At 44.1% G+C, this 12,350-nt stretch overlaps 1 protein-coding gene across 1 annotated transcript in view; it reads right to left on the bottom strand.

Moving 5' to 3' along the window:
* LOC126471083 (E3 ubiquitin-protein ligase RNF220-like) overlaps positions 1 to 12,350 on the bottom strand; it is a 682,522-nt gene that overhangs the window by 53,639 nt on the left and 616,533 nt on the right. The window contains exon 7 of the mRNA XM_050099157.1: positions 7,105 to 7,378. Coding sequence (XP_049955114.1) covers positions 7,105 to 7,378 — 274 coding nt within the window. The remainder of the gene's footprint in view (positions 1 to 7,104; positions 7,379 to 12,350) is intronic.

Raw genomic sequence — 12,350 nt, 5'->3', positions numbered from 1 at the left:
TAGGTTCTGTTCTCGTAGCAATTTAGCGCAGGTAGCTGGAGCCAAGAAACGGTCCGTGCGAATGGATAAAAGCGCATTCTCGCTATCAGGAATGGCCATCGGACAGATGTGTGTAAATACAGGTCTACATTTCCGATGTCAGTCGCAAGTATAAGCGGCAATCAAATGAAAAAGAAACAGATGGAAAGAAGGTTAAATAAACTGTTTATTATTTCAAAAATAATTGATGTAACTATTAATTAATTCCTTTATCTCACTGTGAGATAAGACGGTCAATACGTTCATGGAAAAATTTACGGTTGCCTGTAAAACCCAGGTGTCCAGCTATTCTTACGAAGCAAATCGACAGCCACGAACGACTTTCTTCAGTGTTCTAAAAATATGTAACTCTCATGGGGAGAGATCGGGACTGCATGGAAGATGAGTAACGGCTTCCCAGCGAAGCTCCTGGAGAGTAGTCGAAACAATCTTTGCAGTATGTGGGCGGCTATTATCCTAAAACAGAACGATGCCGTCCGTTAATACACTACTGGCCATTAAAATTGCTATACCACGAAGATGGCGTGCTACAGACGCGAAATTTAACCGACAGGAAGAAGATGCTGTGATATGCAAATGATTAGCTTTCCAGAGCATTCACACAAGGTTGGCGTCGGTGGCAACACCTACAAAGTGCTGACACGAGGAAAGTTTCCAACCGATTTCTCATACACAAACAGCAGTTGACCGGCGTTGCCTGGTGAAACATTGTTGTGATGCCTCGGGTAAGGAGGAGAAATGCATACCATCACGTTTCCGACTTTGATAAAGGTCGGATTGTAGCCTATCGCGATTGCTGTTTATCGTATCGCGACATTGCTACTCACGTTGGTCGAGATCCAATGACTGTTAGCACAATATAGAATCGGTGGGTTCAGGAGGGTAATACGGAACGCCCTGCTGGATCCCAACGACCTCGTATCACTAGCAGTCCAGATGACAGGCATCTTATCCGCATGGCTGTAACGGGTCGTGCAGCCACGTCTCGATTCCTGAGTCAACAGATGGGGACGTTTGCAAGACAACAACCATCTGCACGAACAGTTCGACGACGTTTGCAGCAGCAGGGACTATCAGCTCGGAGACCATGGCTGTGGTTACCCTTGACGCTGCATCACAGACAGGAGCGCCTGCGATGGTGTACTCAACGACGAACCTGGGTGCACGAATGGCAAAACGTTATTTTTTCGGATGAATCCAGGTTCTGCTTACAGCATCATGATGGTGACATCTGTGTTTGGCGACATCGCGGTGAACGCACATTGGAAGCGTGTATTCGTCATCGCCATACTGACGTATCACCTGGCGTGATGGTATGGGGTGCCATTGGTTACACGTCTCGGACACCTCCTGTTCGCATTGACAGCACTTTGAACAGTGGACGTTACATTTCAGATGTGTTACGACCTGTGGCTCTACCCGTCATTCGATCCCTGCGAAACCCTACATTTCAGCAGGATAATGCACGACCGCATCTTGCAGGTCCTGTATGGGCCTTTCTGGATACAGAAAATGTTCGACTCCTGCCCTGGCCAGCACATTCTCCAGATCTCTCACCAACTGAAAACGTCTGGTCAATGGTGGCCGAGCAACTGGCTCGTCACAATACGCCAGTCACTACTCTTGATGACCTGTGGTATCGTGTTGAAGCTGCATGGGCAGCTGTACCTGTATACGCCATCCAAGCTCTGTTTGACTCAATGTCCAGGCGTATCAAGGCCGTTATTACGGCCAGAGGTGGTTGTTCTGGGTACTGATTCCTCAGGATCTATGCACCCAAATTGCGTGAAAATGTAATCACATGTCAGTTGTAGTATAATATATTTGTCCAATGAATACCCGTTTATCATCTGCATTTCTTCTTGGTGTAGCAATTTTAATGGCCAGTAGTGTATTCCTGGGCGTTTGGACTTGATGTCGCGCTTTAGTTTTTTCGAAGTGGCCACGTACCGCTGTTCGTTAATTGTGGCGCCGTGTTCCCGAAAGTCAATGAGCAGCGTGTTGCTGTAGTGAAAGAAAAAGGTGATAATGACTTTCCCGGGCCTGGGCTGCATGGCTTTGGATTTTTACGGTGGGGGCGAATGCATGTGCTTCCGTTGTTTGCTCTGACACTTGCTCTGTAGCTCAAAACAATGACACCATGTTTCATCTCCCGCGATGATATGGGACAGAAAATAATATTTTTCATCGTGCTACCGTTCCAGGTGCTGCAGAAATGTCGCCATTCTGTTTACCTTCTGATCCTCCGGCACACAAGTGAACCTACTGGTCACAGACTTTCCGGAACTTCTGATTCTCTGTCATGATGGCGTGAGTGGTATCGTGACTGACGCCTAAAATGAGCCGTATGTCTTCCACCTTCCGCCCTGGGTCATTTCTGACGGCAGAATCCACTGCAGCAATGACATAGGGGGTAATGACACGATGAGCCTGTCCTGGCCGACTGCTGTGTCTTTGAATGTCACCCGCCCTTCTCGAAATATGTAACATTTTGAAAATTCCTGACAGATTAAAACTGTGTGCAGGATCGGGACTCAAACCTGGGATCTTTGCCTTTCGTGGGCACGTGCTCTATTGACTGAGCTACAGGAGCACGACTCACAACCCACCCTTACAGCTTTACTTCGACCTGTAACTCATCTCCCACTTTCCTGTGGCTAAGCGAAGTCTCCGCAACATCCTTTCTTCCAGTAGTGCTCGTCCAGCAAGATATGCAGGATAAGTTCTGTGAAGTTTGCACGGTACGAGGTGAGGTCCTGGGGGCAGTACAGCTGTGAGGGTGGGTCGTCAGCCGTACTTGGAAAGCTCAGTAAAATACTTCTCCGCGAAAGGCAGAAGTCACAGGTTCGAGTTCCGCACCGGTACACAGTTTTAATTTGCCACGAAGTTTCAAATCAGTGCACCATCCGCTGCAGAGTGAAAACACATTCTGGAAGTTACATGATTATGGCGTGCCTGAAGACTGAAAACCGGAAGGCGTTCGGCAAGGGTCGTACTCTCGCTTTGTGAGTAAAATACGACCTTATGAAGAACAGGACAAGCCTTCTTAGACTACAGATTGCCATACGATCCATCTACCTATGAACCAGAATTCAGTACATCGTCATTAACATGTAGAAATTGTGAGATGAGAAAGTAGCACGTAAGTATATCAGAACAATTACTGCTCATATATATTCTTTTCTATTACTACTACCTCATGTTAGCGTCACATGCTGACTAGCAATACTCAACCATCGATCGACCAAAGTTTTCAATACTCATCTATCGAACGGGCAAGACTTTTCTAAGCTACCTTCTATGTGGATGAATTACAATTTTCTTAGGATTCTTCCAGTTACTTGTCTTCGGTAACTACCTTCTACACTAGGGATAGTTTTCTGTGGTAGTTCTATTTTAAATCGTTCCGGACGGAAACACCTTGATATTTTATAATCGTCATCAGTTCGAATGACCGATAACGGAAAGTGTAACAGACAATACTCGGTGTTTCCGTGTATTCAAGTACTAAACATTACTTTTATTTGCGTTGAATATCAGCTGCCATTCCTTATACGAAGCGTCGATCCTCTACAGGTCTTCCTGCATATCATTCCGTAAATACCCCACAGCCTCGTTGACGAACAGTGACGGGAGGGAGGGAGGGAGGGAGGGAGGGAGGGAGGGAGGGAGGGAGGGAGGGAGGGAGGGAGGGAGGGTGCGTGCGTGCATTCGCACTCGCGCCGGCGACGTGGGTGCGTGGTGCGTGCGTACACCAGCAAACCTCTGGGACGCCTGAATTAGAGGAATGGTAGGGGTACACGATGTACTCCATCTCACAGTCGTAACTCATTTACAACAGTTGTGTGTAACTTCTGATGGCGTAACTGCTAATACCTTACTAACTTCATACAGAACGGTGTGTTCTCATTTGGCACGCAAGTGTTGTATCCGCTTCTTCCTTGAGGATCGATACTTTCGAAATATGGAAAACGTAGCGTGCTATCATTTGTACATTAATTTTCTTCGACATTTCCCTCCGCTCATGCACCACTGTGCTGTCTTTTCCACAGACAGACAACCTTCTACATCGCCCCACATAAAACATGGGAGGCTAAACAAAAGAGAAACACGTGAAATAAAAGGCACATTTACATGAAAATGCAAAGAGCGTCTGTAAGAGTCAGTATTGGTCAGAGTAGTTGTAATGAGTACGTGTTGCGTTCATTTGATACACGTTACTGAAGTCCTTGGGAGTGAGAACGGCCGGGAGTTGAACGTCGTACGTACCTTTATTTTGCGGCTATGGAGCTTATGCCTTGAAGGGGGAAACATTTAATGGCAGTCTAGATAACGTCAAACACATTTAACAACCCAGTGACAGGTAATTACACTGAAACGCCAAAGAAACCGGTATAGACATGCGTATGCAAATACAGAGATATGTAAACAGGCAGAATATGGCGCTGCGGTAGGCGTCAACAAGTGTCTGACACAGTTGTTAAATCGGTTACTGCTTCTATAATGACAGGTTATCAAGATTTAAGTAAGTTTTAACAAGGTGTTATAGTCGGCGCACGAGCGATGAACTGGGAATTTTCCCGTACAACCACTTCACGAGTGTACAGTGAACATCAAGAATCCGGTAAAACATCAAATCTCCGACATCGCTGCGGCCGGAAAAAGATTCTGCAAGAACGGGACCAACGACGACGGAAGAGAATCGTTCAATGTGACAGAAGTGCAACTCTTCGCAAATTGTTGCAGATTTCAGTGCTGGGCCATCAACAACCATTCAACGAAACATCATCAATATGGGCTTTCGGAGCAGAAGACCCACACGTGTACCCTAGATGACTACACGACCGAAAGCTTTACGCCTCACCTGGGCCCGCCAACACCGACATTGGACTGTTTATAATTGAAAACATGTTGCCTGGTTGAACGAGTCTCGTCGAGAATGGACGTGTACGGATATGGAGACAACGTCATGAATCTATGGACCGTGCATGTCAGCAGGGGATTGTTCAAGCTGGTGGAGGCTCTGGAATGGTGTGGGGCGTGTGCAGTTGGAGTGAAATGGACCCCTGATAAGTCTTGATACGACTCTGACAGGTGACACGTACGTAAGCATCCTGTCTGATTACCTGCATATCATGTAAATTGTACATTCCGACGGAGTTGAGCAATTGCATAAGGACAATGTTACACCCCACACGTCCACAATTGCTACAGAGTGGCTCCAGGAACACTCTTCATAGTTTAAACACTTCCGCCGGCCACCAAACTCCCCAGACATGAACATTAGTTAGCATATCTGGGATGCCTTGCAACGCGCTGTTCAGAAGAGATCTCTACCCGCTCGTACTCTTACGGATTTATGGAATCCTGCAGGATTCATGATGTCAGTTCCCTCCAACACTATTTCAGACATTAGTCGAGTCCATGCCATGTCGTGTTGCGGCATTTCTGCGTACTCGCGGGTACCATACACGATATTATAAACGTGTAGCAGTTTCTTTGGCTCTTCAGTGTGTATTGGTTTTAATGCTCGAATACGTCCAACGAGGACACTCCCCGCCATGCTCGATACCTAGCATCAGCGTCGGGGTCATAGATTCCTCTGAAAATGTTTTCTGTAGCTTTAAGAGGATGTTGTAAATTCCGCGACACACCAGTCGCATTCCATACACACAAAGACACTGGGTGCCACGCCAAATGTGATATTGCCAATCACGAGTGGTCCCGTGAAGAAGGGTAGTGTCTTGTTTTCCGACTTGCGTTTCATCTGACGCTCCCAATGGACAAGTTAAAGCTGCCACTGTGTTCTCGTCTGAGGCGGCACCATGTTAGGTGCACATACAACATAGTATGGGAAGAGGCATTCCGCCTTATGCAAGACACCTTTTTTTTCTGTTTTGTCTCACCCAGACATGATTCAGCACATTATGTGCTATCTTCAGGGAGTTCTTTTTTATTTTTTAACTTACGTAATACTATTGGACATTTATTTTGGTGGCTATTCTGCTATACAAGCTGCAACTTCTCATGGTTTTGATATTGTGGTGCTTTCTCATATGTTTCTGGCGATGTGAATAGGCAGATTTCGTGGTCTATGGTCGCTTGACACTGCACTTTCACCCATTTTTCAAACCATAGGCAGAGTTTTCGCCGCGACGTAATGGCAAGCAGTGTTGCTGCATTGTCTGTAGTGAGAGATAATGCCAGATATTTGGTATTCTCGGCACACTCTTGACACTGTGAATTCGGAATATTGAATTCCCTAACGATTTCCGAAATGAAAGGTCCCATGCGTCCAGCTTCAACTACCATTTCGCGTTCAAAGCCAGTTAATTCCCGTCTTGCGCCCGTAACCACGCCGGAAACCTTTTCACATGAATCACCTCAGCGGAAATGACACCTCCGCCAATGCACTGCCCGTTCATACCCAGTGAACGCGAAACTACCGCCATCTGTACATGTGCATATCGCTATCCATGACTCTTATCACCTCCGTGTATTTCAAAAGTTCTTATTCTCTTCCTATTTGAACTGTTTATCGTACACGTTTCACTTCCGTACAAGTCTTCCAGACAAATAACTTCAGAAAATTTTCCCTAACACTCAAATTTAAATTTACGTTCAAAAGTTTCTCGCTACTGGTAATTTCCTCGGCATCGCCTGATTTAATTCGACTACATGCAGTTACCTTTGTTTTACTTACGTCGATGATCATCTTATAACCTCTTTTCAAGACACTATCCACTCCATCCAAATGCTCGTCCAGTTCGTTTGTCGTCTCCTACGGTTTACTCTATCATCGACAAACCACAAAGTTTTGATTTCTTCCCCCAAACGTTTAATTCTCTTTCGAAATTTCTTCCTTGTTTTCTTCACACCTTTCTCCATGAACAAACTTACACTTGTTATTGTTGTTGTTGTTGTTGTTGTGGACTTTAGACCGACGACTGTTCGATGCAGCTCTCCGCGCTACAGTACCCTGTGCAAGCCTCAATTATTGAGTTTTAGCTACTTTTGAGTGTAATAGCAATGTGTCGAAGGAGGGTGGCTGGAGGTAGTACTGACCATGCAGATGAGGCATTTGAACTTGTCGGCGCTGGAGGCGTCCGCCTCGAGCTGTCGGATGCGCGCCTTGAGCGCCTCGACCAGCTGGTCGCGGTCTGGCGCGGGGTCGCTGGGGTGCGCGCCCGCGCCCGCGCCCGCGGCCGCGCCAGCCGCCTCGCCGTCGCCCTCCGCCTCTGCGTCGCCGTCGCCGTCGCCCTCGCCGTCGCCGTCGCCGTCGCCGTCCGGCTCCTCCTTGATGTCGGTCGCCTCCGCTGCCGGACTGCTGCTATCGCCACTGAAACACCCACCAGTCACATCACGACATGCGTTACCTCCGTATTTGACAGTGTCGCCATTCCGCTTCCTTCCACAAAGCTCGACAAAGTGATTGACAGGGGGAGCGAAAATGACCCTCTTCACACAATGTCATCTGTTACCGCGGATGATCTGAGTAGTGGAGCAAAGTTCGTACGAGGAAACTTTTGATATCAAATTAATTGACCAATTAATTAAATTGATCAATTAATTACCCCTACCTCTCTGGCAATTCCCCAGCCGATTGGGTGGTCCCTATTATTCCCTTCTGGGAAATCACACGCCCTGCCACCCATCTCTTAAGAAAAATCGCTCAGTCTAAGTTGAGCTGTTGGACTGATCTCTCAACATGAAATTGAAATCAATGTCAATTACATTACAAAGGATATCTGTTTATTTACAAAATTCAGTTTGAATATTCGGTACTTAATCAGTTTGCAGAAGACAGGGTGGGCTCCTCTGCTCCCCTCCCACACCTAGAAAGACTTCGGGAAATTCAGAATCTAAGGAAAAGTTCAAATTTTCGTGGTAAATTAGAATTTTCGCGGTAAATTCAAATGCTAAAACGTATAGGTCATAATAATAATGATGAAAATAAGTATTAATAATAATGTATTCAAATATGTGGATCCGTTCTTTCGACATACCCAACAGAAGACATAATTTTGGTCCAGCAGCAACTACGAATAATACACAAAAGAAATGCACACAATGGGTTCGAGCAGGCCAGGGCCGGCCAGGAATTCTGCACGCCTGCGGTGCTCCTGCACATGTGCAACTTCCGGGTCACAGCGTGCACGCCGCAGCCGTCAGCGTTCATGTAGTGCATGTTTCTACGCACAGATGTCGCTCCTCTGTTACACAAAGTGCGTTATCAACACCTCGTATGTATATCACAACCTGGGCTGTAACTGTAAGATCTGTTGCTTCATCTAGCGCAACAGAGAAACCGACAAAGTATTTAGCCTTATTTATTAGCTGCCTGTGCAGATCGCCGACCATAGCACTGATACGTCTTGTCACTGTTCGTTTGGATAGACTGATTTCTTGAAACCTGCTAACGTTCGTGGGACACACAAGTTCTGCAGCATCAATCAGACACCCTTTCACAAACTCCCCTTCATAAAAGGGTTTCCCAGATTGTGCAACTCTTAATGCGATTTTAAAACTTGCTCGCAGTGAAGATTTAGTGTGGTTGTCGTTCTGGAAAATTGAAGACAGTACATTGTACACCGTACAGTAAAACAGGCATAAATGTAACACAAGAAACTAAGAGTTCAAGAAGTATCAGTTACTTTGACGTACAGTAAAATCGACTTGATGTGTCTCATCCATTTTCTGAAGGACATTTAATTTTGCTTGCCCTTCTTCACTGTTGAGTACACTACACTCGTCTTTGTGATATCTATTGTAATGTCTTTCAATTGAAAACTTACGCTGGACGCCTATTATTCGGCGGCACGGCAAACACTGTGAGTTTTCACCAACGGCTACAAAAAAGAATTGCAGTTCCCAGTCATTTTTAAACGACTGAGAACATAGATCTCCCGTCCTTTGCTTTTTCACAGTACTTGCCATTTCTCAGTACTTCTCTGTTAAGGTTACGGTCACCAGGGGTAAACGAGACAGGATATGTTGCGCTCTTGCTTGTACAACAGGGAAGTGGAGCCGCCACCGTTCATTTAGGACACATGTCTAATAACAGATGTCGCTGTCACACATGTGCAGCACTTCCGCACGTCTGCACACTGTGCAGCGTTTGGCCGGCCCTGGAGCAGGCAATGATTTAAACCAATGGGGAAAGCTGAAAATTTGTGCTAGACTAGGATCATCACCTTCTGACAGCACTGTTTCATTACTGAAAGGCTGCCTAGCTCTCTACCTTTCACTGGCTATGTAGAGAGCTGTCATAACCAGAAAAAATTGCACACTAATGTTCAGGAAAAAATTACCACCATGTGTGTTAATTTCTTCTTTTTACTGGTGAGTATGATGTCAGGTTTGTTGTGTCGTGTTGTTTTATCTGTTATAATGGTTCTGTTCCAGTATAGTTTGTATTCATCATTCTCCAGTACATTTTGTGGTGCATACTTGTATGTGGGAACGCGTTGTTTTATAAGTTTATGTTGTAAGGCAAGCTGTTGATGTATTATTTTTGCTACATTGTCATGTCTTCTTGGGTATTCTGTATTTGCTAGTATTGTACACCCGTTTGCGATGTGATCTACTGTTTCTATTTGTTGTTCGAAAAGTCTGCATTTATCTGTTGTGGTATTGGGATCTTTAATAATATGCTTACTGTAATATCTGGTGTTTATTGTTTGATCCTGTATTGCAATCATGAATCCTTCCGTCTCCCTGTATATATTGCCTTTCCTTAGCCATGTGTTGGATGCGTGCCGGCCGAAGTGGCCGCGCGGTTCTGACGCTGCAGTCTGGAACCGCGAGACCGCTACGGTCGCAGGTTAGAATCCTGCCTCGGGCATGGATGTGTGTGATGTCCTTAGGTTAGTTAGGTTTAACTAGTGCTAAGTTCTAGGGGACTAATGACCTCAGCAGTTGAGTCCCATAGTGCTCAGAGCCATTTGAACCATTTTTTTGTTGGATGCGTCTTGATCGATGTGTGGCTGTGTTAGATGATAAGAGTGCTTGCCATGTGGTGTTTTCTTTTTCCAATTTACTTTCTTCGTATCTGTTGATGCTATGTGATCTACAGGGTTGTAGAAGTGGTTATGAAATTGCAGTGGTGTAGCCGATGTATTTATATTAGTGATTTGCTTTGTGTATTTTGCTAGTTTCTGCTCGTTCTATAAAGAATTTTCTTAAATTGTCTACCTGTCCATAATGTAGGTTTTTTATGTCGATAAATCCCCTTCCTCCTTCCTTTCTGCTTAATGTGAATCTTTCAGTTGCTGAATGTATGTGATGTATTCTATATTTGTGGCATTGTGATCGTGTAAGTGTATTGAGTGCTTCTAGGTCTGTGTTACTCCATTTCACTACTCCAAATGAGTAGGTCAATATTGGTATAGCATAAGTATTTATAGCTTTTGTCTTGTTTCTTGCTGTCAATTCTGTTCTCAGTATTTTTGTTAGTCTTTGTCTATATTTTTCTTTTAGTTCTTCTTTAATATTTGTACTATCTATTCCTATTTTTTGTCTGTATCCTAGATATTTATAGGCATCTGTTTTTTCCATCGCTTCTATGCAGTCGCTGTGGTTATCCAATATGTAATCTTCTTGTTTAGTGTGTTTTCCCTTGACTATGCTATTTTTCTTACATTTGTCTGTTCCAAAAGCCATATTTATATCATTGCTGAATACTTCTGTTATCTTTAGTAATTGGGTGAGTTGTTGATTTGTTGCTGCCAGTAGTTTTAGATCATCCATGTATAGCAAATGTGTGATTTTGTGTGGGTACCTTCCAGTAATATTGTATCCATAATTTGTATTATTTAGCATGTTGGCTAGTGGGTTCAGAGCAAGGCAGAACCAGAAAGGACTTAATGAGTCTCCTTGGTATATTCCACGCTTAATCTGTATTGGCTGTGATGTGATATTATTTGAATTTGTTTGGATATTAAGTGTGGTTTTCCAATTTTTCATTACTATGTTTAGGAACTGTATCAATTTAGGATCTACTTTGTATATTTCCAATATTTGTAGTAACCATGAGTGGGGTACACTATCAAAAGCTTTTTGGTAATCAATGTATGCATAGTGTAGCGACTTTAGTTTAGCTTGGTATGTCACCTCTGCATCTATAATCAGTTGCTCTTTACATCCTAGTGCTCCTTTGCAACAGACTTTTTGTTCTTCATTTATAATTTTGTTCTGTGTTGTATGTGTCATTAAGTTCTGTGTAATGACTGAAGTTAATATTTTGTATATTGTTGGTAGGCATGTTATGGGGCGATATTTCGCTGGGTCTGCTGTGTCTGCTTGATCTTTAGGTTTCAGATAAGTTATTCCATGTGTAAGTGTATCAGGGAATGTGTATGGGTCTGCAATGTAACTGTTAAATAATTTAGTTAGATGTGAATGTGTTGAGGTGAATTTCTTTAGCCAGAAATTTGCTATTTTATCTTTTCCAGGGGCTTTCCAATTGTGAGTAGAATTAATTGCTTGGGTGACTTCATGTTGCAAAATTATCACTTCAGGCATTTGTGGTATCATCTTGTATGTATCTGTTTCTGCTTGTATCCACCGTGCATGCCTGTTATGTTGTACCGGGTTTGACCATATTATTATTATTATTATTATTATTACTATTATTATTATTATTATTATTATTATTTCAATTAAGCGAATTCACTCATTCCAGGTCTGAACGTCAATTGAAAGGATTACCTTGAAGCACTAACAGTAGAGATCAGCCACCGTCTCCAACCAGAGTAAAAAGAAGAACAAGTCAGTCACATTCGAAAGTATTTGTCCATCCAATTCTCTTATTATTAATCAATTATTAATATTATCTATATTAATACTTTCTTTTTTACAAATGACGACTTATTAACATTCTGTTTGTTTTTAGGAAATACTTACCATTATTCTTTCTCCACAAATGATCAATTATTTATTGATACTCTGCGCGTTTTTACTTAGGATATTTCATTTTTATTTTCTAACAGCGCAACATCCTCCTGATGCGGCACCAGTGGAAATGGTGGACCACGTCAAGCAGGTGTTCGTGATAAGTCAGCCTATTGCCCCGACCGCTGCCCCGGGGCCCACGCAAGCCTCCAGCGACTCAATGCGCACTACCGCCGCCGTGAGTGGTCGCTGCTTCGCCAAAGCTTGAAGGCCAGAGAAACACCGCTGTGGACGCTGACTGCCGCCCACGTAGCTGACAAGACCCAACATGGCTTAACCGCAAACAGTTGTCGGAAGCATCCCATGCATTTGATTCACGATTGCGAGAGAGCGATGGATAATAGTCGCACCCTTTCTAG

Source organism: Schistocerca serialis, chromosome 3, assembly GCF_023864345.2.
Source record: "Schistocerca serialis cubense isolate TAMUIC-IGC-003099 chromosome 3, iqSchSeri2.2, whole genome shotgun sequence".
NCBI lineage: Eukaryota > Metazoa > Arthropoda > Insecta > Orthoptera > Acrididae > Schistocerca > Schistocerca serialis.
This window is presented reverse-complemented; position numbering and strand designations above follow the sequence as displayed.